General features: G+C 46.4%; 9 protein-coding genes across 9 annotated transcripts; 4 read left to right on the forward strand and 5 right to left on the reverse strand.

Annotated features, from left to right (window-relative positions):
• Window positions 1-1,225: 1,225 nt before the first annotated feature.
• N7469_008926 (putative cysteine synthase B) lies at window positions 1,226-2,932 on the forward strand (the record flags this gene model as incomplete). The annotated part of the gene is made up of 3 exons (XM_056647844.1): window positions 1,226-1,418; window positions 1,480-2,306; window positions 2,399-2,932. The coding sequence occupies 3 exons, from the start codon at window positions 1,226-1,228 to the stop codon at window positions 2,930-2,932; spliced, it is 1,554 nt and encodes a 517-aa protein (XP_056497609.1).
• A 1,055-nt stretch (window positions 2,933-3,987) lies between these two features.
• On the forward strand, window positions 3,988-6,166 carry N7469_008927 (ferric reductase family protein; the record flags this gene model as incomplete). Its single annotated transcript, XM_056647845.1, has 6 exons — window positions 3,988-4,136; window positions 4,210-4,460; window positions 4,538-4,652; window positions 4,704-4,955; window positions 5,004-5,102; window positions 5,152-6,166. 6 exons carry the CDS (start codon window positions 3,988-3,990, stop codon window positions 6,164-6,166), a joined length of 1,881 nt encoding a protein of 626 aa, XP_056497610.1.
• Window positions 6,167-6,942: 776 nt separating this feature from the next.
• N7469_008928 (putative lipase) lies at window positions 6,943-8,106 on the forward strand (the record flags this gene model as incomplete). The annotated part of the gene is made up of 2 exons (XM_056647846.1): window positions 6,943-7,169; window positions 7,338-8,106. The coding sequence occupies 2 exons, from the start codon at window positions 6,943-6,945 to the stop codon at window positions 8,104-8,106; spliced, it is 996 nt and encodes a 331-aa protein (XP_056497611.1).
• Window positions 8,107-8,652: 546 nt separating this feature from the next.
• On the reverse strand, window positions 8,653-9,681 carry N7469_008929 (uncharacterized protein; the record flags this gene model as incomplete). The annotated part of the gene is made up of 2 exons (XM_056647847.1): window positions 8,653-9,241; window positions 9,485-9,681. 2 exons carry the CDS (start codon window positions 9,679-9,681, stop codon window positions 8,653-8,655), a joined length of 786 nt encoding a protein of 261 aa, XP_056497612.1.
• Window positions 9,682-10,142: 461 nt separating this feature from the next.
• On the reverse strand, window positions 10,143-11,499 carry N7469_008930 (cystathionine beta-lyase STR3; the record flags this gene model as incomplete). The annotated part of the gene is made up of 2 exons (XM_056647848.1): window positions 10,143-11,204; window positions 11,293-11,499. 2 exons carry the CDS (start codon window positions 11,497-11,499, stop codon window positions 10,143-10,145), a joined length of 1,269 nt encoding a protein of 422 aa, XP_056497613.1.
• Window positions 11,500-12,055: 556 nt separating this feature from the next.
• On the reverse strand, window positions 12,056-15,586 carry farA (CeGAL family transcription factor; the record flags this gene model as incomplete). The annotated part of the gene is made up of 7 exons (XM_056647849.1): window positions 12,056-12,104; window positions 12,174-13,854; window positions 13,918-14,625; window positions 14,684-14,843; window positions 14,938-14,955; window positions 15,133-15,157; window positions 15,450-15,586. The coding sequence occupies 7 exons, from the start codon at window positions 15,584-15,586 to the stop codon at window positions 12,056-12,058; spliced, it is 2,778 nt and encodes a 925-aa protein (XP_056497614.1).
• A 2,375-nt stretch (window positions 15,587-17,961) lies between these two features.
• On the reverse strand, window positions 17,962-21,129 carry N7469_008932 (mannose-ethanolamine phosphotransferase MCD4; the record flags this gene model as incomplete). Its single annotated transcript, XM_056647850.1, has 2 exons — window positions 17,962-19,308; window positions 19,381-21,129. 2 exons carry the CDS (start codon window positions 21,127-21,129, stop codon window positions 17,962-17,964), a joined length of 3,096 nt encoding a protein of 1,031 aa, XP_056497615.1.
• Window positions 21,130-22,031: 902 nt separating this feature from the next.
• Window positions 22,032-23,234, forward strand: N7469_008933 (uncharacterized protein; the record flags this gene model as incomplete). The annotated part of the gene is made up of 1 exon (XM_056647851.1): window positions 22,032-23,234. One exon carries the CDS (start codon window positions 22,032-22,034, stop codon window positions 23,232-23,234), a length of 1,203 nt encoding a protein of 400 aa, XP_056497616.1.
• A 643-nt stretch (window positions 23,235-23,877) lies between these two features.
• Window positions 23,878-24,912, reverse strand: N7469_008934 (uncharacterized protein; the record flags this gene model as incomplete). The annotated part of the gene is made up of 2 exons (XM_056647852.1): window positions 23,878-24,812; window positions 24,879-24,912. The coding sequence occupies 2 exons, from the start codon at window positions 24,910-24,912 to the stop codon at window positions 23,878-23,880; spliced, it is 969 nt and encodes a 322-aa protein (XP_056497617.1).
• Between the last annotated feature and the right edge of the window lie 526 nt (window positions 24,913-25,438).

The following is a 25,438-nucleotide window of genomic DNA, read 5'->3' on the forward strand; positions in this document are numbered from 1 at the left end:
CCAATCTGCGAGAAATTGCAAAATTTGACAAGGAAATTTGAAGCGAGTGATTTCTTCAAGATGGATCTATCCGATTTACCGAATATATTCAAATAATTAGTACTACTTTGTACATAAATTCATCTGCTCGAATCAGACCGTATTTTTTCTTCCCAGGCTCATTTCTGCTCATTTCGCCCAGAATGGCATAGATCGACTTGACGCCTTGACGCAGATCGGCAAAAAGTTTACAAACTTGCTCAAACACTCTCAAGGTACTTAAAAAGTACTTGACAATTTCACAGGATAGTATTATTGAATGTGATAGTAGAACTAGGTAGTAAGATGTGAAAGGATAATCGAGGACCTTCAGTTTATATTTTCTCGGCATTGTCTTGGCTGCTTTATAGAAGGGGACCTTGTTATCTTGTATCTACTACTCCTGCTGATCTATACTACTACAAGTTGTATTGTATACTAGTGCTATGTGTCGGTGGTGTTATTCTCGAATGGCATCTCGTTGCCTTCTAGAACAATGGGTCTCCGCAAATACGACGGCGGGGACGTAACGCGAGTCCCCCCGTCGATCTTCCTCCGTTTTCAAATTTCCCGATTCGGCCTTTCATGGGCAAACCATACTCTTTCTGCACGTCATTCAAAGCTTACTTTGCACTATTGGGCTACGAGAGATCTGTCGAGACTACAATATTTCCCGAGGTAATCTTCCTAAGGTACCCAGTACAGAGTGTCAAGTTCGCTGATCCACTGCTCGCCTTCCCAATCAGTATAATTATTATTACATAGCATTACTATATTATTATTTAGGCGCTTGCAGCGTTCTTGGAACTGGATGGGTCTGCCTTGTCTCACCCCTCTTCTGGCTGTGGCACTGGTAGCAACCGGAATGCCAGAGACGGGGCAACTTCTCATGGTGGATCGGAAGATGAGCGGCGTTTGAGTCTTTTCTTTGCCTTTCGGGTGCCAAGCCGACGCAAAAGGAAGAGGGGACCCTCTTCAGCGGCTGGATGATGGTGAAGAAGTATATTTGAGACGCTGGTTCCCGGGTTGTTTTCTTTCTACCTTCATTTTCCTGTCCTACCATCTCGAGTACTAGTATAAGGCTTTATTCTTGGTCCTTCTACCAGTACCATCAGTATATATGGGTGTTGGCGGAAGTAAAGGATTTTATACTTCTTCTACTACTACTACTACCACTACTACTGCTCTGCCTGATCAGCCTCAAAGGATGGCCAACATCAACGAAAAGAATGTCTACTTCGGCACGGATTCATTGAAGAACTACTTCAATCCGGATTGTCAACCTCCGCTACCTTTGGTAGAGTTACCAGAGCATCTAAACCCATATTATCACGATGGCGTCCGGATATATGCAAAAATGATGACCATGCATCCTGCCAATAATGTAAAAAGCATGCCAGGTATGAATGGATTTTCTTGAATTAGAGACACCGGTGAGGGCTTATATTAACTTATCGACAGCGTTGAACATGCTCGAATCCAGCGTGCAGCCCAAGACCAATACCATTATTGAGTATAGTTCTGGGTCAACCGTCATCTCCATGTCCATGATTGCACGAGTCATGCATGGTGTACATGATACACGGGCATTCTTAAGTAACAAGACAAGTGACGCCAAGTTGAAGCTGATGCAATTCTTCGGACTCAACATTACCCTGTTTGGCGGTCCTTCACAGCCCGAGCCCATTGATAGCCGAGGAGGTATCCAGAATGCTCGTCGAATGGCCGAAGAAGCCGACGACATCGTCAATCCGAACCAATACGAAAATGACAAGAATTGGCAATCTCATATCCGTTGGACGGGCCCTCAGATCTACAAACAATTGCCCGAGATCAATGTCCTCTGTGCAGGTATGGGAACTTCAGGTACGATGACAGGTCTCGGCACATACTTCAAAAGCGTCAAGCCATCGGTGATGCGACTAGGCGTTTGTACCGCCCCTGGAGACCGCGTCCCTGGTCCTCGTTCCTTCGCCCTGATGCGCCCTGTCGAGTTTCCATGGAAAGAAGCAGTAGATGAGATTCAAGAGGTCGGGTCTTCCGATTCGTACACCCTTTCTTTACAGCTTTGTCGTGAAGGACTGGTATGTGGCCCATCATCCGGATTCAATTTACAAGGTTTGTTCCAGATGGTATCAAAGCGCAAGGCAGCTGGTACTTTATCCGATCTGGCGGGTCCAGATGGTTTGACCCACTGTGTCTTCCTTTGTTGCGATCTCCCATACCAGTACATCAACGAATACTTCCAGAAACTTGGGACTGAGCAGTTCCCTCCCATCCGCAACGAGGTACGTTTTTCAATTGCAGTACCGCATGACGCGTCAACGCCACAAAATGTCCCCCATTTACTAATATGCTGCTTTTTATTTCTTCCCCGCAGCGCCTGACAAAGGTCGATCTCCACCGCTATGACGAAGCCTGGGAACGTGATGCCTTAGACGTCTTACCTGAGGTATATGGCTCGCCACGCTCGCTGTCAGAAACACCACTCAGAGAAATTACACTGAAGCCGCAGCATCGAGTCATAGATTTACGCAAATCAGAGGATTTCCGGGCGTGGCATTTACCTGGGTCGATTAACCTGTCGCTGGACAGTATCGGACCGCACTCACTGTCCCCGTTTTCAGATCCGTCGATCCTGGAGGCGCAGTGGGTGGAATTAGAGCAGATCTTCCAGTCTAGAATTCTATCGGATCTTGGTTCATGTCACGTTCTGGTCCTGTGCTATGATGGGGATACAGCACGCGTGGCTACTAGTGTCCTGCGGGCCCGAGGTCTTGATGCGGATAGTGTACGTGGGGGTTATCGGGCTTTGAAGGTATATGGGATCGGCAGTGAAGAGGTCCCTTCGGATGAAAAGGTCAAGGTACCTGTTGCCACTACGGTTTCGGTATCGGCTGTGCCCCTTGATTAACTGGAATGGAAAAGAGAATACAAGAGAAGATGGAGAGAATGTAGGGTTTGGACGGGCCATGTGAGCCGCTAATCCTGATGCGGAAATTCTAGGATTTTCCTTTTTTTTTTTGTTTGGGGGGGAAACCTTGCTTGAATTGAAGATTTTGTATATACAGCACACGGATACTATGATACTCTCTTGTCCATTAGATCATCGATTTCATTTTATACAGTTATGATGTCTTTTTCGTTGTGGTTCATGAAACCCTAGAAGTTTGGACCAAGATTCGCGGATCCACTTGGTATTTTCTGGGGGAGGGGCGAACGTTACATAGATACGTCAGTGAAGAAAGAGAAGTCTCGAATTAACCCATGAGTGATGCTTAAAGTATTGTATATTGAATTATCCGAGTAATCCGAATGGTGGTTGACAAGAGTGTGTCAGTAATCTGTAGTATCCTCTCGTCTGGACTTGACATCTGCAGACATGCAGGGGGTCGAACGCTCTCCACATGCTTGAATCGTGTGGAACGAACGGGTACTAAAACGGTAGATTTTCATTTAAACCCAAGATAATCTGCTCTAATGTGAGCAGCAGAATGGAAGCAAAATAGAACCATTCCTTTCCTTAGGTTATGTTTCCTAAGGTGCATACTGTACAAATTATGTATGCTAGTAAGAAAGGGGCATTACCCCCAAGAATGCGGTAGATCGTCCGGAATGAATTAAACCCAGGTAGAGAATTGTCCTCTCCCTTGGTTCGCTCTCAGGGAAATCCACCCCCAGAGTTAAGCAAATGCCCGTTTTCGGTCATGCAACCTTTCATTATCGACTTGCGAGCAAATAATCAACATCAAGGCAGAATTGAAACCAGTCATGATGTGTAACTACAGACTTTGATTTGCCGATCAGCTCCGTTTTCTCCGATCAGGTCTAAGCCTCCATAACAAGAGAATTCGCTCCATCATTCATTGTGTTTGACTTGATGTTGACTCTCGACTGTGTGGGTGTGTGTGTGTGTGTGTGTGTGTGCCTGTATACGAGTGGCTCTGGATTTGATCCATGGAGATGAAGATGGATATGAACATGAACATGAATATGCAGAGCAAAGTGCCGCCGGTGCCCTGGCTAGATCAGCCTGTGATGCTTCATTCGTCTCGTGAAGACAAGTGCAAATTGTCTGCGGCACAATGCGCTTATCGAAACTATCGTTGGCGCTATTGGTATGATTTATGAGGCTGACCTCAATCTTATGTATTCACATTTACATATTCTAATATACTATCTTGATCACAGGTACGAAGCAGACCATGTCTACGCTCTTAATACGGTTTACTTTCTCTGCGCTGTCATCGGTGTCTTCACTATATCGAATATTTTGGTGCGATTTGCTCCCGAGTGGTTGAAACGGACTCGAATCTGGCGGACGACAACATCTGCCTCCCGATACTTGGCTTATAGGGGATATCGATTGCCCGCGTTGAGATACTGGTCCCCATCATTAGGTGTTATCCTCTTGGGTCTGGCTGGTGCTGTTTTCTTCCTTGGTATGTGGGACGCTTACCGAGCAACGCGATGTTGCCCCCCAACGCTGATTGATAAAATGCTGATCGACTATCCGCAGCAATGACACTCGGCCCGCAACCTTATTATTGGCCTAAAGATGCAAACTACGGAAGTAGTCCTCCAATCGCCACGAGGGCTGGTTGGATGGCTCTCGCACTGCTGCCATTCATACTGTAAGCTCTCTAGATACACTTTTGGCGTGACAGATTGCTAACTTCATTAAGGGCACTGAGTGTTAAAGCAAATATGATCTCAGCTATCACTGGCATTCCACCTGAGAAGCTACAAGTCTTTCATCACTGGACTAGTTATGCCATGTTCGTTTTGGCACTAATCCATACGTTCCCTTTTATCATATTTCACATCCAGAAAGGTGACATGGTTAAAGAATGGAAAACAAATATCGTCTACTGGACTGGTATCCCAGCACTTCTCTCGCAAACTTATTTGACGGTTATGTCTTTACCTTCGATTCGGTATGATTGATCTCGGCGACCTAATGATACCCTAGCTAATTTCCCCAGCAACCGCTTTTATGAGTTCTTCAAGGCCACCCACCTATTTGCTGCTCTAATTTTTGTCGTCTTCTTCTTCCTTCATTGCGATTTTCGTCTATCTTCATGGTAAGATCAACCGCCAGTCATTTTCCAAACATCAACTAATACGCAACAGGGACTACTTCATTGCTTCAGGCACCCTATACCTTCTCTCCCTCATCACAGCTCATATCCGAACCTATCTTATGCATGGTCTACACACAGCCACTCTCGAACTTCTCCCAAGCGGCCTCGTCCGCGTCGCCGTTCCTACAAACGTCAAATGGACACCCGGTCAACACGTCTTCGTCCGCTTCATCACGTCCGATCTCCACCTTTTAACAGCTCACCCATTCACCATCTCCTCCGTCTGCAAAGACACAGACCCAAATGGCCGAGACTCGGAATTAATCTTTTACATTAAACCACGACAAGGCGTAACAGCCCGTCTAGCCGCTCTTGCCCGCCAACGACCCGGCTGTAAAAAGAAAATTTTCATCGAGGGTCCTTACGGTGGTGTCAGTGCTCATCACCTCGCTCGCTTTGATACAATTCTTGTGATTGCCGGAGGATCAGGTGGGGGGTTCTCGCTTGCAATGGTAGACGAAGCCCTCCGTCTAACAAGTTTAACAAAACATGAAAAATCATTTCCACAGGGTCATCGCAGTCTCCAAGTGATTTTTGCAACTCGTGATACCGCAATGGCAGATTGGTATGTGGAGGAAATTGAATCTCGTCTCACGCATTCTACGGAACTTCTCGCAGACTCGGTGTACGGGTATGAAACTTCTGTTTCGGTGCATATTACGTCTCCTCCGTTGACGTCTCAGTCAATGGCAACTGTTGATTCGGGTCGTGGGTCTATGTCTGATGAGAGGAAGAAAATGCCGGTGGAGAGTACCACGACTGGAATGTTTAGTTTGAATGTTCATCGTGACGCGAGGCCTGATATTCCTGGTCTTATTGCCCGGACTGCTGGTGTGAGTCGATTACAGACTGCCCATGAGGGTCAAAGGAAACGCATTGGTGTTTTGGTTTGTGGACCTGCGAGTATGTTGCATGATACGAGGAATGCGACTGCTTTGGCGCAGGCTAGATCGTTGGATGGGGATGTGGAGGAGATTTATTTACATTCGGAGCCTTTTGCGTGAGTTTGATCTTCTCTCTAGCTTGGAATTGAAACTAAGTCTTGATTTAGGTGGTGATTTGTCTGCGAGATCAATGCCTATTGGGCTGATGTCTACTGGCTTGATATTGCTCATGAGGTGTCATGGTATTCTTTGTACATCATATAATTAATTGTAATTATCGCACTACGAAGTTTGAGGATAAGTCTTATCTTGCCCTCAAATTGGAATTTGCACGAGGTATACATAGATTTAATAGTATTAAGTCCATAAGCTCGCCAAGAAGGACCACGGGGTTGTTATACCTGATATTAGGGATATAATTCACACTTGGTAGATCATCCGAATATAAGAGCCGGCCACTCATACTGAATTTCTTTAGGCTAGACGCTCTCATGAGTAAAGTAAGATATATTATTATCCAGTAGAATATTTTTGATTTTGTATCAGCAATCTCCGGTGATTCCCGTTGAATTTTCGCAGTATACAAGCAAAGTAATGAAGTGATCCAATCGATAATCTTTGATTCAATCGGCATACAATCTCGTACTGACAACTGAATAATATCGATCTGGCATATACATCATCAAACTCCGAATTGATTATCCATCGGTCCGAATATACTCCGACACGTAAGATCTCATCCTTTGAAGCTTACTAGTCGTGGGGGCTGAAACCCTCCACCTCCCAACGTTTTCTTTTACTGAGTTGCCGGATTCAAGGTCTAGAAATACCCACCTAGAATAAACTTCCTGAAAAACAACCATAGTCTAGGTATATTCGCTAGTTTTCATGATAAAATGGGTTTATTCAGAGTCTCAACTACACTCCTCACCCTCCTAGTCGCGATTTGGTGGGCTATCTCTGAAAGAAATTATACGGCAATACTCAATACCGCGAGATTATCCACGTCTCTCGACCCGATCTACACAGTTGAGCAAGAAGATCTGGAAAATGCAGTTTACTGCCCGGTTAATGTCCCCAATGCAAAGGAGACAGTCCTTTTAGTTCATGGGACTGGTATAACGTGAGAGAATGCAGCGAAATCCCCCCCAAACTCCATCATCACTTTTAAACTAACTTATCTCTATTATGCTATGATACTCTCCAGTCCAGAAACAAATTGGGATCACACTTTACTACAACCACTCATAAACTCAAACTTTCAACCATGTTACATTCGAATCCCGAATAGACTCATGAACGATATCCAAATCAGTGCGGAATATCTCAGTTATGCAATCAATCATCTTTCCACGGATTCCCCTGCTGGTAGTGGTCGGATCTCGATTATCTCTTGGTCAGCTGGTGCGTTAACGACGCAATGGACTTTGACGTTTTATCCGCAGACCCGGGAAAAAGTGAAACGATTCATTGCTATTGGGGCAGATTTCCATGGATCTTGGTCTATGGTTCCGCTTGTTTATTTGAATATGTATACACCGGCTATTGTTCAGCAGGTTCCTTGGTCTAAGTTTCATTTTGCGTTGGTGAAATTTGGTGGTGGGAGGGCACAGGTTCCTACTACTTCTATTGGATCAAGTACGGATCTTATGATACAACCTGGATTTTATGGGGAAGGGTGGGAGTGGGCTGGGTTTAGGGATAGTTGGAGGTTGAGGGATGGGGAGGAGGTGCCTGTGAGTAATGTTGATGTTTTCAAGGTTTGTGCTGGGATGGCCATTGGTGAGAGGAGATTTCCACATGTTGTTAGTCATGATTCGTTATTGTGGGATGCTGCCAGTCAGAAGGTTATTTTTGATGCTTTGCATAATGAGGAGATATTTGTTGGAATAGGGAATGTTTCTGTGGATGATTGTCGAGGGGGTATGGCGGAGGGTTTACCGTTAGGCTCTGAGGAGAGACATGCGGAGATCATGCCTGAATTATCTGATTATGCGCCGAAAATGCCGGTGAGTGGGTGGCCGGAGATTCCATTGTTTAGTTATGTTCATGATGGATGATGCTGTGCTTTGATATGAGTATCTACATGGTCATTCGGCAGTCTAGAGAAGTGGACAATAACTTGATGACAGAGTATAGCTATTTATTCAATAATCGTGTATTAAACAAAAAAAAAGTTCGAATCAATCATAGTAGATAATATTATTAACAACTTAGTAAATCCAGTAAATATACCAGATCCTCATATATCACAATCTAGCCCCAGAACCAAGTATACCACAAAAAAAAACCACCCCAATCCTAAACGCCAGGCCATGGAAATGCATATATCTAATCAAAAGAGGCCAACACCAAACCATCCCATCCAAATCAAAAAGAAAACAACCGAAAGTCTAGTAGAGTGGAGATATATATAAAAAAAAATCATCAGGTCATACCAAAACACCAACGTACAACAAGGCACAACACAACACAATCAAGCATTCTCCCCCAATCTCCCCATAAGAACAGCCCTCATCCTAACATTAACAACACCACCAACACCATAAGCAGGAACAATCTTCCCCATCCTAGCAAAACAAGAAGGAACATAATCCCTCCTTATCCTAGCAATTCGTTCCCCAGCACTTAACCCCCCCAACAGGCTGTCGATTATAAAGATCCAATCCAAGCAAATGCATTGGTGTACTGAAAAATTGCATAAGCGCCGGACACGCGAATTGCGCTACCGCCGCTTTAGTCCCGGGTGTACTGGCCATGAAATCTGGGATCATGGGCGCGATTAGCGGAGGGACGTTAAATGAGGCGAAGATCGTTACACTGTCTCGGAGACAGAATAGGGTATAGCTCGTTAATGGGATTTTGGGGCCCGCGGATGCTGCGGCTGTTGCTGTAGCTGGGGGTCTTAGAGACGGGTGTTGTTTAGGATATGGATATTTCGCTTGTAAATGGGAATGTTGCGCCTGTATTTGTGATTGTGATTGAGATTGTTGCGGTGCGCCGAAAATCTTTGCAAATCGCGCATCTTTGTATACACATATAGCCATGTTGACAGTTGTTGTGGAAATAAACTTAGCCGGGCCTGGGGTGACGGTATCGTAGGATTGATTTCGGTATGTGGATGTTATTGTATCGATTGTGTTTGCGGTGAGATATGTTGAGGTGTAGAGGGTGTAGATTAGGATGAATGGTGTGCTTAGGAAGAATGAGGATGGTTTTGCGAGCATTGATTTAAGACAGGTTGATATGGTGGATTGGATTGGGAAGCCTTTTGATGCTTTTTCTATGATTGCTCTAGGTTGGAAACATAGTGAGTATTTGCATTTATGACATTGATGGGAACTGGGTACGCAGCATTGACATATTGAAGCATTGAAGTGTTCCAGCATTGCATATAGGGGGTTCAATGGTCTTGAAGATTCGCAGCTTCTTGCTTACCGGTCAATGATGGTGATAAGTGGACATGTTAACGCGCCAGCGGTTGCGGCACTCGCGACATCGACCCCTAGACGTTTCCACAGGTCCTTTGTATTCCATTGTGACTTGGACGGCGTTGGTGAGTCCTTTCTAGGCCATTTCGCTGTAGCTGTCGCGGACGGGGGTGTCGCGCCTGATACTTGTTCGACGGTTGCCATGCTCAATGTATTCTGTACAGCATCGCCAGTCATACTCGGGGGAAATTATGTATGATATTTATTCACAGGGACATCAGGGTCATAAATTGGATGTCCTCTCGAACTGAAAAAGAAAGGAAAGGTAAATAGAAAGAAGTGAGATCGAATGAGGGAGAGATATTACCAACCAACGGCAATCCCCCCAACTTTCGGCTTTTCGGACGAGAAAGGCCCGGGCTCCGATGCCGGCCGGATAAACACTACTTCAAGATAACTACTCAGAAGAGGTATACAAATAAAAGAATAGATGAATAGAGAGAGGGAGAAAAAGAAAGAGAATGTATCTGGTATTCCTTAACGCCATAAAAACTGATAAATCATTTACGAACTTCCCTGAGCCTGGAATCCATCCAATGTCACATTTACTGCGCCCGATTGAACAAGCTATAAAAAGATTAGCAGAGGCCTTTTCCATCAACCACTCAGAAAGAAGAACTCACAGCACGTTGCAAATCATCAATCAAATCATCCACATCCTCAATACCAACACACAACCGAATCAAATCTTCCGGAAGTGCCCGCTCCGCTCTCGTCTTCGCATCAATGCTAGCATGACTCATCCGACAAGGCATACTAATCAAACTATTTACACAGCCAAAACTGACACTAATAGCCCAGATCTTGGCACTCTCGACAATTCGTTCGCTGACATTCACATCGCCCGTTTCAAAGGATAGTACGGCGCCGGCACCGCGGGCCATAGAGTTATGTAATTCGTACTGGGGATGAGATCGCAGCCCCGGGTATCGGACCTTGAATCCGTGACCTTCGAGGAACTCGGCGATACGCTGGGCATTGCTTTGCTGTTGATCCATACGGACCTTCAATGTCTTGACACCACGGAGTAAAAGCCATGAGTCAAAAGGTGAGAGACCACAACCAGAGGCGTTGATGGGGAAATACAGTCTTTCGCCGAGAGCGAGGTCATTGACCGCAATGACACCGGCCATTAGATCGTGGTGACCGGACAAATACTTTGTACCAGACTCGTAGACTATGTCAGCGCCTAATTCGAGGGGATTGAGGAGAAGGGGCGACATCATGGTGTTATCGACGGAAACAAGACAATTGGGGTTTGCATCGTGGGCGGCGGAAGCAATGGTACCGATATCAACGATTTTAATGAGTGGGTTTGTGGGAGTTTCGAGAAGAACCATTGCCGTTTTGTCATTGAGGACTTCGATGACTTTCTCTGGTGTTGTTGTGTCGACGTGGTGTACTTTGATTCCACCATTGTCTGAGAGGTACTTCAGTAGACGATTGGTACCGCCGTATATATCGTCCCCAGCCACAACTTCATCACCAGGTCGTAGCAATCGGGTAATTACATCCAGGGCAGCCATTCCAGATGAAACTACTAAGGCACGCTGCGCTGACATGATCTTTGCTAGGTGTCGCTCGAGGTGGGTACGGGTCGGGTTACCGGACCGTGTATAGTCATACTCTCCACCTCCGCCGCCGGAGGTCTGTTTGAAAGTGGCGCTCTATAGCAACAGATGAGATTAGTATCTTGAGCATTATGGGGACGATGCAGATGAATTGGAGTGCAGGGTTGCACATTTCCTTCCTTACTTGGTAGATCGGCACACTGCTCGCATTATACTGGTCATTTCCCTCAGTGAAGACCAACTCAGTGGCAATGTTGTACCGTCGACCTCCATGAGGACTTGAAGGAGCCGGTGAAGGAGGCAGGTCATTGCCTTGAAGGTCCACGGAAGGGAAAGCCTTCTTGGAGGAACCAGATGGCGCGTTGGGCGCTCCGGATCCTGACGCCGACATCGCTGTAAGGCGGGGTAGAATAAGAACAATTGCACGGGTATAAGATGAGAGAAAGTAAAGGGAGGATAATAAAAGTCCAAAACAAGTAAACAGGAATGTTCAACTTGGAGAAAAGCAGATATGTGGAAAGGGAGAAAATGAGTCGAAACAAAAATATGTGAAGTAGACCAAATCACCCCCGGACAACCTTCGAATGACTCCGCCGTTCCGCTGATTGGCGAATCGCCGGGCTTTGCGATTCCGTCATCGACTAGGCTGGATTTGGGGGCGGTGAGTACTGTCATTACAATGATTATGTAACGCATCGTCTTATAACTAGTTATGCAAATTGAAGATTCATACAGATAGAGACATTTGTGTATATAGTAGAGATGAGATATGAGTTAGTGAGACTATGGATTAATTAAGAGAGAAGATAATAATGCAGAAAATGAATCATTTATATGATACCACTAAATAGTCCCTCCCAGCAAAACGCCACCATTTTGAACCTGCAATCGCCAACTGTACACCGCAGCATTAAATTAAATAAAAGAAAACATAGACAGACATGGATTTAGGCAGCCAAATCGCCAAAGCCACCATTAATCCCAAAGAATTGAAACCTGCAAATATTAGTATACTATCAAACACAATAAGGCAATAAGGGGAGCGGGGCTGAGGAGGGGACGTACCAATCTTCCACATTCAAGGTCGTCGGAGCTGTAGGTCCACTACGCGAGCTACTACTCCAGTTATCATCTTGACTGGCAGCGTCCAGCGCTGCCCCGCTAAGTGTCCCATCTAGACCTTGCATTGGCCATGTTTGACCTTCCATGCCGAAGACCTGCGGTCCTTGAGATGCTTGCATTCCCATGGCGCCGGGAACACCGGACATCATTTGGGGACTTCCTTGTGAAACAGACATACTGCGACCACCGGGCATCTGCTGTGGTTGTGGACCCATCATGGGCCGTTGGTTCATGTTCGGAGGTTGCAGATTTGAGGGGATTTGAAGCGCTGGATCGACTGTTGCAGGAGGAGGCGATGTTAATTCTGGGAATATCGCTGTGCCGTCTGGGAACAGTTGGTCTGGTTGGAAGTTCTCCCAGAGTGAGGGAGAGAGGTTCGGTGATGTACGAGTCACGAGGAAGAAATCAGGAGGTGTGGCAGGTAGAGAGAATTGAGCGTTGAAGGGTGTGGTTGGGCGAGTGTTACTGCGAGAGTTGGATGGTCCGGAAATTGGATCTTGGGGTCCACGATGGGCGTTGGGAGATTGGTGACCCAGAGGTGGTTGATGCAATTCCCGAGAAGGTGTCACTGCGGGAGTCTGCGGGCGAGATCGTTCATAAGAGACAGGAGGTGTCGGTCCACCGTTGGCTAATGGAAGATCCATGTCATCGAATTTACGCTTCGGGGGGTCGGGTTTCTTTGCAGGACCTGGATTTTCGTGCGGTCGACGCTGATGTCTCCGGCCGGCAGCCTTCTGTAGTCGCTCTTCGAGAACCTTGTTACCCAGAATCGAGTCGAATAGGGTATGAACCATCTTGGCCACAAGCCAAACCTTCGAGACATCCTTCAGAGCTGACATACACACGTGAATTCTCTCCTGGCAAGTGGCCACGATAGATGGGACAGATGACCGCATCTGGTATACGTGCATGATCAGGGCAGAGAACAAACTGTATACAATGAACGCGGGGGTAAAGCGAAGCTCGTTGTGAGCCTGCAGATTCTCCACAATCGATGTCATCATGCCAGCGGCCTGGAAAGCGATTGTCCGCGACGGGTACGCCATTTCTTCAACCCGATAACTGTTCGGTGCCGATGATGCCGGGGGCATATGAGCTCGGTGGAGAAGACAGAGAGTGGTGTAGTAATTGGAGTGAAGGAGCGCCGCCCAGAAGTGGTGTCGAGACCGTTGCCAACAGACTTCCTTGGGGCAATTCTGTAGCCAATCGGCCAGAGCCATATCTGAGTGGGTGAGATCCATCGCATTCATACGGCGGGATTTGGACGCGACGGAGTATTGTTGAGACAAAACAAGTCCCATGATCTCGCACAGCTTCACATATTGCAGGAAAAACTGCACATGAACTGGATCAGGAGGGTATTCGGCCGGAGTATCGAGCTCGTCCTCGATGAAATCGTCCTCAGTCACCATTGGGACATCCGAATCGTCCGTGTTGATACCAATCGGTCGACCGAGTGCGACCGCCACAGAGCGATCCCGAGTAAACAATGTCCACCAGATTCGCTTCCAGAGTCTCTTGTCGGGTTTGCTGAGTTGTGAGGATTCAACGCTACGGTGCATACCAGAGCCCTGTGCAACAACCATGGCCACGCGGGTCCAGTAGAATACGTTCTTAGTGACATCTGTAGAGAAACGTTAGAATAAGAGGTCTGGTCTACTTTATATAGCACAAGGTAAGCACCTACCTTCAGGACCCTCCCAATACCAGCCTAGCAGCACTAATGCTTGTACAATAGTGACACGGTCATCTTCGTAGTTGGCGTCGTATAAAGCTTTAGCCCGTTTATAAAAAGTCATTGCAGCCGGTGTCGTCGAGCCATTGGCGTCCATAAGCTGTGGGTTGGTGCAAACACGAGATCCAGCCAGCAGGATGGCTTGCAGCAGTAGCAGCGATGGCGGGTTCTTAGGATCACGATAGTGACGCATGAAACGACTGCGATTGATGATGGGGACCACTGGGGCAACCCACTTGAAATAGGCGTCAACCAGTTCATCACACAACGGCTTGGGCGGTAGTAGGAATGCACCACGTTGATGCAGAATATCGATTTCCAGATTATCCAGGTCCGTCAAGCGGGCGCGCGATCCTCTGATATTCGGTGGGAGCGGATAGTGTACAACGTCTGTGGTTCCATGGCGATCTTGGACAAGAAGCGACAGGTTGGATGATTCGCCTAGATATGCCACACGACCAGCCTCTTTGATCGGAGCCCGAGCAAATTTGGGTTTCATAAACTGAGCATATGCATTGTCTTCCGTGGCCTGTTGGGCCGCCTCGGCATCAGTCAGGGAAGTGGCCGGCATGCCATCGACAGCCATATGACTTTTCCGATAACCGAAAGCATCATCCTTTTCGTCGGAGCTCGATTGTACACGAGGATCCTCGGAGGAACCTGTGCCGGCAGGTTCTTCGTTGTGGTCAGGTCGAAATTGAGCGACCGCGGCGTCGACGAGCGAGGAAGCCGTTCGAGGGGGGGCTGTCAGCGTAGCGACCGTCGTCTTTGGGCTTGGAGGAATTCTTCTTTCGCTTGGGACTGGGAATTTTGCATTCGATAGAGAAGGCGACACAATTTGTGCAGGGAACACCTAAGCTCGCAGCATCACATCGAACCTAGATGGGGAGAGATTATTAGCAGATGATCGGATGAAAAGATATTTCCGAGTATGCAAAAGAAAGTTGGAGCAAAAAAAAAAAAAGAACTCACTTTTCGAGAATGACAAGTCTGCAAAAGTTCCAATCATCACAAAATTAGCCATCATAATATCCTAAGGGGAAAACGTGGTGGGGGGTGTAGTTGATGCATCGCGATAAGAAGGGACCGAGGCACAAGCAGCAATTCGGAGAGCCTCGGCTCTCACCACCACCGCGTCGCCCCTCAAAGTAGAGAAAAGGGACGTACCTCGCACGCGCGTGATGCACGTTGTCTATAGATAAAACAAATCAGCAAGCCATCCAAAATGAATTTGTATTTTTCCCCCTTTTTGATTTTTGCCAGGGGAGACCAGGGGGGGTTGGGCTGGAGGATGAAAATCCTGCGAAACGCCCTTTGCCCTCCTTTCCCCTCTCCCATATGAAGAGACCACCAGCGCGCACACACAAGTACAGCACTCATCCAACAACTTATTTTTTCGAATAAGCGTAAAATTGCTATCTTCCTATATTCCCCGCAAAAATTTCCCCACCATACAACAATTTTACCACCGGTATGAAGCTCACCTTCTGAAACTGACAGGCTGACCATGAGGTCCAGCGCGCACTGTGATTCCGGAGGTTCCTGTTGAACCGGCGGCGCTGGGGGCCGGACTAGGGTGGGTGGCGGCGTTGGAATCGTTAGGATCAATCGTAGTACTCATGGCCGCGTCCCCCATGAAGTACGAGGGTGAGGAATCGACGGGGAAGAAGAGTTGCGACGGATATAGACAAAGTAATATAATGTAGCAGGAGTGTGGGTGTGAGCGGGCCTTGGGAGAAGGGGAGGGAGGGGGGGGGGAGGGTTCAGGCGCAAATCGCAGGTCGCAAACCGGGGACGCCACGCGATCCGAAGAAAAAGTACCGGAAGGATGGAAGAGGATGAGGAAGAGGAGAGAAGAGAGAGGAGATGAGGAGGAAGCAGAATGAAGCAGAAAGGGTAAAGCAGAAGCAGAAGAGAGTAGAGTCCGGGGTGGAGTGTGGCAATATGGCGGTGGGTGGGTGGAGTCAGCACTCAATTATGGTTCCAGTAGTACGTACAGTACAGCATACAATATGGAATATAATAGAGTAGATAGTGTAGCAGAATTTTATTCTCTTGATGATATTTAATTGTCAATTCTATTAGTATTTTTTCATGAGTTGTGCTAAAATGAATGGAGGTATACAGATAGACTACACAAGAGTAGTATGAAGAACACCATTTCCGAAAACCGGATCCTGAGCTACCAGATAATGTATACACTACAGTATGTACTGTCTGTACCAGAGTATCAGCATCCAGGGTCCTCTATTCTACAGTAATAATCCTACCATGGAGACACATCATGTTACTCCGTACTCTCCTCGCACGGGATTTGACCCGCTCAAGTGATCGACAGAGGGGAGGTGGAGGCCAATCCAAAACTAGGAATCCCCGAAGAGGCTCCGTAGCATACTTAGTATTTGCAGTGTTCGAAAATATATCAACATCGATATCTACAGTGTAGATGTAATGGTTGCTAGTATAAAAGGTGTGACTTTATATATGCAGCCTAGGATGACAGAGACCCCAAGTTGACGAGGAGAGCAGATGCGTGGAAATACCACTCGCCCAATGCGGAAGAAAGGTGCCGGGTTGTTGGTTATTCCATATTAATTATGAAGAAGAGCTGGTTTCACTTGGTTAGTACTGCTAACTTAGCAGTTGAAGTATTGTAGAGTGAGTCTTATATCAGGACATATACTAGAATATAAATATTAGAATTGTACGACTGTATTCATGGAGTATCTACTGCAATCCACAGTCAATTATAGATGATTCTCTAGATGGTATATGATGGTTAGTAGTACTCCATATACTAAATATTACACTACTGTAGTTAGTATAAGACCCAATACTAGTAACCTTGCAAGGTATGAGAACCTTGGAATATCTTGGCTTATGCACACCGGACATATACCGTGTCACCTGGATCTTCTACTACACTAGTGTAGTAGACATTAACACAACTATTAGCAGTGTCCATAATATATACTAAACTAATAAGTAAAGCAGCCCATATGCATATCTCTCTATCCTACTCTTCAATCTTCAACTTCGTACACTTACTAAGTACTTGCAATGCAATAGTTATCTTACCCCTACTCTACATAGTATACTGTATGTATACAACCCACTTCAATTGCGGGGATGCGGGGGATAACGGCCACAATCCAACCCAGTCACAACAAAATCAATTAAATCCACTCTATTCGCCCCCCCCCCATAAATTCCCCCAAGTTCCGCCACTACCGTATGAAGTGGTAGATTCGTAAAGAACCGGGGGAAATCAACTCAGATCATTTTTGTCAATGCCAAGTCTAGGCTTGTGATGCCGAGGTCCCCTTTTCGCCCCACTAATTAATCTTGTCCAATGAGAGTCTCGGTATTTCAGTCACTCCGTTGAAGTCAGAACTATGGAGTCCATACATACACTACAGTAGGTTGTACAGTAGTGCTAGTATAGGCGGGGGCAACAGATGACATGATGACATGACATCCCACGCTAGCATACACTAGCGGATTCAATCCAGGTACGAAGGATGAGGCTGTTGGTCTGGATCGACCTCCGGTGTACTTAGTCTAGTATGTACCGGGTCATCGGATTGAACGGGATCGGGGTACGTTTAGTTTCCGATGGGTTGTTTGCTGGATCTCATGGTGGATGATCCCTTGGCTAGATGTAATTGTGGCCCATCATGTAGTATTCTGTGGGAATGAGGATTGGGTTTGTTTCAGGTTTATCTCGTGATCATCCTGCCCTACAGTGGTCTTATATGGAGTATGTGCGGAGTAATTTAGTAGTAAATGAATTATTAGTGGCCACTACCGGAGTACATACACTACTATGTAATCACTCGAGAAATATCGTACTATCAAGTATTAAGTAGGTTGTAAACTTGAGAGTTCAAGGTTCATTCCACTAGATCTATGAAATCTATATTAACATTGCATTGCATGGTCCAAGACCGTGATAAAGTACATAGTACATGATGAATGGCAAATCCCCACATCCCCTCATTGCCCCTTTTTCCCCTTAGCTCGTCCCCGGCTTTTTTTGCCAGTCTTAACAGGTTCGGGCTCCGGCGCTGGCACTGGCGCTGACTTTTGCTCACGCGCAGGTTCATGACCACATTCGGCCGCTTCGCTAACGGCTTGCGCCACGGCAGACCCCAGCGCATTGGCAGTGGGGCCGAAATCAACGCCGCTTACGAAGAGTTCGCTCAGGAACTCGAGACCCGCTACAAAAGTGCAAAGTAGACTGGCGATGAAGAAATGGCTGATTGTCATGCCAATGTCGAGCCAAGAGCCCTCGTCGCGAACCATGTAGAAGAAGTTAAGAGTCATCACGTCAGAGATGGACATAACGACCATGAATAGGGCGCTGGGGGCGACTTCGAGTCGTCGGTTCAAAATTCCCAGGTTAGCGCTTATGATGGCGAAGGGGATTAAGATTTGGAAAATTAGGAGCGCGGCTTGGCTGAATGGATCGAAGACGGGGACAAGGCGGCGGACACTGTCGAGGGCGAATGTTGAGATTGAGGCGACGTTGCCGGTGCTGAAGAAGGCAGATTGGAGGAGGAAGAAGAAGAATAGGGCGACGCGAGTGTCGGAGAGGGTGAGGGTGCGATAGTGGTATGTGAGGCCATCCACGGTTGTCGAACCAGTTGGGCCAGGCTTTGAGAGCACCGCAGAACCATTGCGAGGGTTTTGTTTGGCTTTGAGTGCGTTGGCTCCGGCTGTGTGCACGTAAATAGCATGTTCAAGGCGAACCCATGCCACAAGGGTCATGCAGAAGACTAGGTAGAAGAGACCTTCCCAGGAGATTGCAAGGATGATGAATGTCGGAGAGAAGGTGAGGAAGATGATCATCAGTCGGTGGAGGTAGTGACTGTCCGGGTATAATCGGTGAACGAACGGTAAAGTGACAGAAGCAGCCATAATTACGAATCCAACCACCTGGTTTCCAAATGGTAGACCTTCACGAGCCTGAAGGGAAATGATACTTGAACGAGTCACTATCACTGAAAGAAGGACCATGCCGACCTGGCACCCCATGATGATACGTGATCCAACGTTACTGATCCGAGATTGGGAACTGTCTCGCCCAAGGATGCTATCCTCGAACAAAAGGTATAGGACACCGGTCAGGAACATGAGAAGACCGCCGTAAGTGACGGTTGAAATGTCCTCTACTTTGTTAACTGGTAGCAGAGTAAAGATACTCATTAAGAGACATCCGAGTGCCCAGGTACTATTCAATAAAACATGACTGCGGACGAATTCGAAGCCGTAAGCAAGAGGCCAGAAAGCAGCCAGGGCGAAGCCGACTGTGAAGATTTCTCGATGGAAATAGGATTGAACCTAGAAATATTGGTGCATTAACATCAACCCATTTGATGAAGGTCTATAAGTTAAGTAGGAGGCTAGACTTACCAAGGCCTCCAATACACCTAGAAATACAACCACCTGCAATCCAAAGCTCATATATCCTGAGAAGGAATGAATGTGTCCGAGAATGATCTCACGTCCGGCAGTCAAAGCCTTACGACGGGCGAAAACTTCTTCCCAGAAAAAGATAGGGAAAAAGCCGTAGAAGTAGTACCGCCACGATGATCCTTGGTAGAGTAGCACAGAAAATAGCGCAACCAGGATAGATGAGAAGAAGGAAATACTGGCTGTAGTTCGATGCGAATCGGATGTTCCATGTAGGACATGAAGATCAATGACCGTAGTCAAAGCATAGGCGATCCAGCCTAGGTATCCGAGAGAAACGATTGTTCGCAAAAACAGCCAATCATAAGTCTGCAAATAACGAAGTCCTTCAAGACCGACAGCCAACAGTTCATGAGACATAACAATTGAATCTTCGTAAGCCCCAGCTGAAATGAGCGCCTCCAGATTGGCAATGCGTCCTTCAATGGACGTCTCTCCATCACCAGAAAGCGGCTCAAATGGCACATATCTGAGCACCGCTGTTCTCTTTTGCTCCTCCTTGACACGATACATTTCCAAAACACCCTGGGTGTTGGCGAGAGCAGCTAAAGCTTTTTCCTTGGGAGTAGCATCGAGATACTCCAGCGGTAATTGGCCAACTGAGTTGACGGGGTAATCGACGCCAACCAGGTACGCCATGAGAGCAGCAACATCGGCCTGCGCAACGTCGTGTCTCTGAACGTGGTCAAATCCCCAGTCCGATGAGAATCCATCTTCATGGCCGGGCGCTATTCCAGACTTGCTGGTAACAGGGCCCGCGACACCAGAACCCCAAGCAACAAGAGGTGTTCTTGTATTGTCCGGGTGGCCGTCACCATGACTACCCAAGTCACTCATTCCATGATCCGCGGTGAAGACGAAAGAAGTCTTGTCATCACCATAGAAATCTTCCACCAACTTGGTCACCGCCTGGACACCACGGTCCACCACCTTAATGTTGTGCAGGTATTCCTTTGAGTATGGACGGTAGCCATGGCCGGTAGTATCCAATCCGAGCAGATGAAGAAAGAAGACCAATTTATCCTGTCGCAGCTTACGATCCAGCTCCGGATCGGTCTTTGCCGACTCAAATAGCTCGTGAATCTTGTCAAAGACCCATGTATCCAGGTGTGTCGCATCGGCAGAATTGAAGTCCTCCAGCTCTTCCCCGTATGATTCCGCATCGACTCGGCCCGGTTCCGCCCCCTCTTTAAACATGGGCAAAATATCAGGACTTCCCCAGCTCCATGTATGGCGACTGCGATTAAAAACACTGTCAAAATTCACTGGATTCAATTGCCACCCCGTTGTCACGGCCGAGACGTCTTCATACAAGCCCGCAATAAGCGCAACATGACCAGGTCGAGACTCGGTGGGGACCCGGGTATGTGAAACGCCAAAAGTGCCATCTTCCAGGACCTTGGAACGTATGAAAGGTGACAGACGGATCAACTCGTCGGATTGTTCGGAGGGAGTTTCGGGAGAAGGATCGGGGAAGGCCTGGAAGGCCTTGTCGGCGCGGAGACCATCCGCGACAAAAAGGACGAGACGTTGTGATGGGGCTTCTGTTCCGAGGGGACGTTCGACACCAAATGAGCGCATGCCCGTTACAATTGGGCTCACAAAGTAAATATCGAAAATGGAATATGTATAGATCAAGTGAAAGATCACCGCAAGGGCGAGGAAGCCAACGCGGCCGACACGCGCCATGATCTAACCACTTCTCGCAGAGGGGTCCAGCTTGGATGGGAGTTAGATGAAAGAAAGAAAGGAATTGGGGCCCCTGAGAAGAAAAAATGAGGGGAATGGATTAAAAGGAGGTCGACATTTCGGTGGCTTCTTCCCTTTTGCTTTTGGATTGTCCGCGCGGACAGACTACCTTGGGGGGGGCGGTGAGAGCCAATCACGGGGCTTCAATTGGACACGGCAAAACTACTGTTTACGAGACAGTTTAGTAATGATTCTCTATCAATCAGCTATGAATATAGGTCTTTTTAACTCATGATTGGGCTCTGAATTTATATTCTATTATTTCTGTTGAGTAATGAATACTTGATTATATAGTCAAGAAATGGCATGCAGTGATTATCTAGAGGTAGAGGCTACCACTAGTTAGTTATTCTAGGGTACTATGTACAGAGATACAGATAAGTGTGGCGGAAGTCTCAGTACCGCAGTGCCCTGCTTTCTTTTTGGTAAATCATTCTTGAATATTATATAGTATTGTTATATAGTATTTTTTGAATATAACAATCAATTATATTCATTGTAGCAGTAGTCCTACATGCTAAATTCACTTTGATTGTACATTACCTGTTTGAGAAGCGGTGAGAATGTGAGATTGATGACGAGTACTAACGCTGTGCATACATACTACACTCTTGCAGAACTAACTACCATCGTCCTCAATGCACTAACTAGTACCTATCCCGGTAGCTACGCTAGTAGTACATAATGCAAGTATTCAGTACCGACACTGTACAAGTACTTTGCTATCAGCTCTTTACAGTGTCTATTCAGCTTCCAAGCTGAAGGTTCACTAGATATTTATTTGCCCTTTGGCATGGAAGACTACGACTTTTAAAGTCGTAGTCTCTGAAGATACTTCAACAATGGCTTCACAACTGGAAACTAGCGATGAAGAATTAGCTGACTCTGGAGCGTCATCCAATGCACTAAGTCGTGACCATACTTTGTTGAATGCAACACAGCTTGAATCGGTGACAGAGTCGACTATTCTAAAGCGCTCATTAAGCTTGAAATCCGTCATTTCGACAACGTCCTCTTTCAGCCACCGCTTTCTCCAAAGCGGGCTCTGTCGACCATATTTACAAGAAATCAATGAAATTGGCACTGGCCTACAAGGTTCTGTTTTCGAGATAGTTGGAAAGCCCTACGTTTTCAAAAAAGAGAGCCCAGGCAATGAATTTCGATCTTCAAATCTCTGGCGTGAGTATAAAACCCATTGTGATATATCGACTGCATTTGAGCGCTATAAAAGCGCAACTTCCAATTTAGTCCACGTCCCTCAACCTCATCACTTTCTCTCTAGATTACCTGGGCAAAGTCATTCGGATGCGTTCTGGAATGAAGTCTTTACAAATATACCCCAGACTTACCGCACGCGCGGGGACGTTGTCACAATGGAACGAATACTCCCACTGCCAAAGGTCGTGCGAAAAGCACTCATCACTTATTTCTGTGGCCGCGAACGAGGGAAGGACTTCAGTATCACTGATACCGAATTCCTTTTCAATAATCCTAGCAACAAACACTGCCTCGCACGGGCCTATCTAGGCATGGCTAACGGTTCGATCAATCCTAACATCCCAGTTCCACTCAGAAATTTTCCCCTCAACCTCGGCTTCATGGAAGAGCTTGGCATCGAGACTTTTACACTTGCTCAGGAGATGGGTAAAGCATATGCAACCTTACACTGGGGCGCCGGTACAAACGGTGATGATGTAGAGTTTGTGCTTGGCACATCTACACTAGAACAATCCAAAATTTCCACTGCAGAAATACAGCATCGGGCCGTCGGTCTTTATCTTTTGGACTTTGGTCAATGCGAGGCGGTTGATTTGACTCAGGAACGTGATGACATTTATCAAGCTTTCAAGGGAGCTATGGTAACGGGTGATAATCAGCTTTTTATCCCGCATGCCTCGACTAACCCGGCATTGTTGGAGATCTTCAAGAAGGGATATGTTGATGCTGGTAATATTATTATATCAGACAGGCAACTCAATGGTAGGTTCAGCGTGGAGGATTTTATAGAGGAGTATGAGGAATATGCTGAAGATCTTGTGTATTAACATACGCTTATTCACTGAACAGTGTATCATTAGTTTGCACCAAGCTATGCAAAAGAGGCTGGAATGGATTCAACTCAATGTTTCCATATTTCAAAGCTCTATAAAATTTCCTCTGTACTGGTAAAGATTGGATACCTATACTAGGAGTTCAAAATCATGGCTTAGCCTCCCAAGGATTGACTAAGTAAACTAATCATTGCTCTACAAGAGGCTCCAAGAAATGGCCTACCCCAACCTGGTGATTGTATTAATATTCGACAGATATCAGAGTAACTTTCCTAGTAGGTACCTGGTAAGATAGATATGTTTTGATTTAAACTTCCGAGTTTAGGTGGCCAGTGATAATATTTTATTATAGAACATAACAGAAACGAATGCTCAAGTAGAATTCACGATCCCACCAATACTAACATTCTAGACGACTTATCTAGTCAAGAACTCCCAGTGCTATCTGACATTAAAGAATGAGCGACATACGATATCGAATGGGATTTAGACTGGACAAAATCCCAATAAGAGATCCAACCCCAATCCCCAATCGCGCGAAAGTCAGTCGCCAAGTTATACATCGGTGCACTTTGCTCTAAAACCCAACCGACTTCCAGTATACCAAGCTGCCTAACGAGAATAGCATGGAATGACTCTACGACAGAGACCCCGGAGTCGTATTCTTAAACGGTTCCGGAGTCTTATTGTCCTTCCGCAAATGTTCCCGGTTAAAGAACCAGTGAAACTCCCCCATAAACTGCTTATTGTAAATCTGATATCGAATATCGGCCACAATAAACTTATACGAACGTTCCGTTCCATCAACAAACTTCGTCATACCCGAATGAGAAGAGTAAGAACTGATATACCGCCAACTTAATTCAGTAGGTTCAAAAGGCCAAGCAAGGATCCTCTCACGATGATCCTCCGCTCGAGTAGAGCAAACAACAGAAATACCATCGACCTTATCCCACCGCTGTAATTCCAGAACGTGATTCAGGAACTCTAGCGATAAGTGTCTGACTTCAGGATGTCCCATATTCCACAAATCCATGTAACTTTTGTCTGGGTATGGTCCGTCGTCAATACCTAGGGCATGGGGCTTAGAAATTCCCAGATCTTCTGGCTCCATTTGTTGCCGTGAGCGTAATACAGTTGAAACTCCTCCGCCAAATGGGGCATCCATCAATATCATACCACAGAGGTTGCGGGCAATTGTCCCGACATAGAAGCAGTCGTCTGGAGCCTCTTGGAGGAGCAGAACAGCTTGTGCTACGATGAGACAGCCGATATCATGGGCAATAATGAATACTGGACGACGCTTAGTGCTATTACCCAGTCTCTTGAGGAAAGCTCCTGCTAGATCTGTAATTGTATTATGCTTTGTCCAGTCCCAATCGCACGTCCAGATGTTCATGTGCGGGAATTGTGGCGCTAGAAGAGTCTCCAACCAGGACTTTGTCCTGTTCGGCACTGTCCAGGTACTTTCGCTATCTCCTGTTAGGCCGTGAAGGAAAATCACGTCGTGCGATGGTTCGACCTTTGCATCATCTTGTGTTGGATCATAGATTAAGGTGAGATGCATAAGACCTGATTATTGTCAGAGTTGATATACTACGATAGATTGGAATGGATTAGGACTGGGTATATCCTTACTTGCGTCGTAATCAAGAATACCCTTCTCGGCCATGATTGCGGATTGATCTTGGTATTGCTTTAAATGAGATGAATCGGTAATGGCCCCTAGAATGGAGGGCATGTACCAAGGATTTTATAGATGAGTCGAATGGGAGGAGACAGGTTAGTCGTTTCTTTGAGGAGGACCTGTCCTCGCAGAAGGACCGAGAAACATAATCCATAATGAAAAGGAAATGCTTTCATGGATGACAAGGACCCTGCCCGGCTATGATAGCAGACGCTGGTTATCATTTCGAGGGTATTGTCTCTCATGTTGACTTGAGAATGTAGCAGACCTTCAAGTTCTTTGTAATGTCTCCGAGTCCGTGTCCACGCGCAATCACCTGCGCTAACTGCTTTGATGGTAAGTCTCGAGTCGAGATGACTCCTAATGGGTTTGATGACTAGTCCCATAGTCAGCCACAAAGACCGTCTTTGAAAAGTGGCTTCTTTAAGACTTTCATCAAAGACGTTTCTTGGAATCGGTCAAGAGTCGTTTGTATCCAATGAGGTAAGGATCTATTTCCTTCAATGAAATG

This window comes from Penicillium citrinum (genome assembly GCF_028827155.1).
Source record: "Penicillium citrinum strain IBT 23319 chromosome Unknown utg000008l:1.0-2707905.0:1.0-2709502.0, whole genome shotgun sequence".
Taxonomy (NCBI): domain Eukaryota; kingdom Fungi; phylum Ascomycota; class Eurotiomycetes; order Eurotiales; family Aspergillaceae; genus Penicillium; species Penicillium citrinum.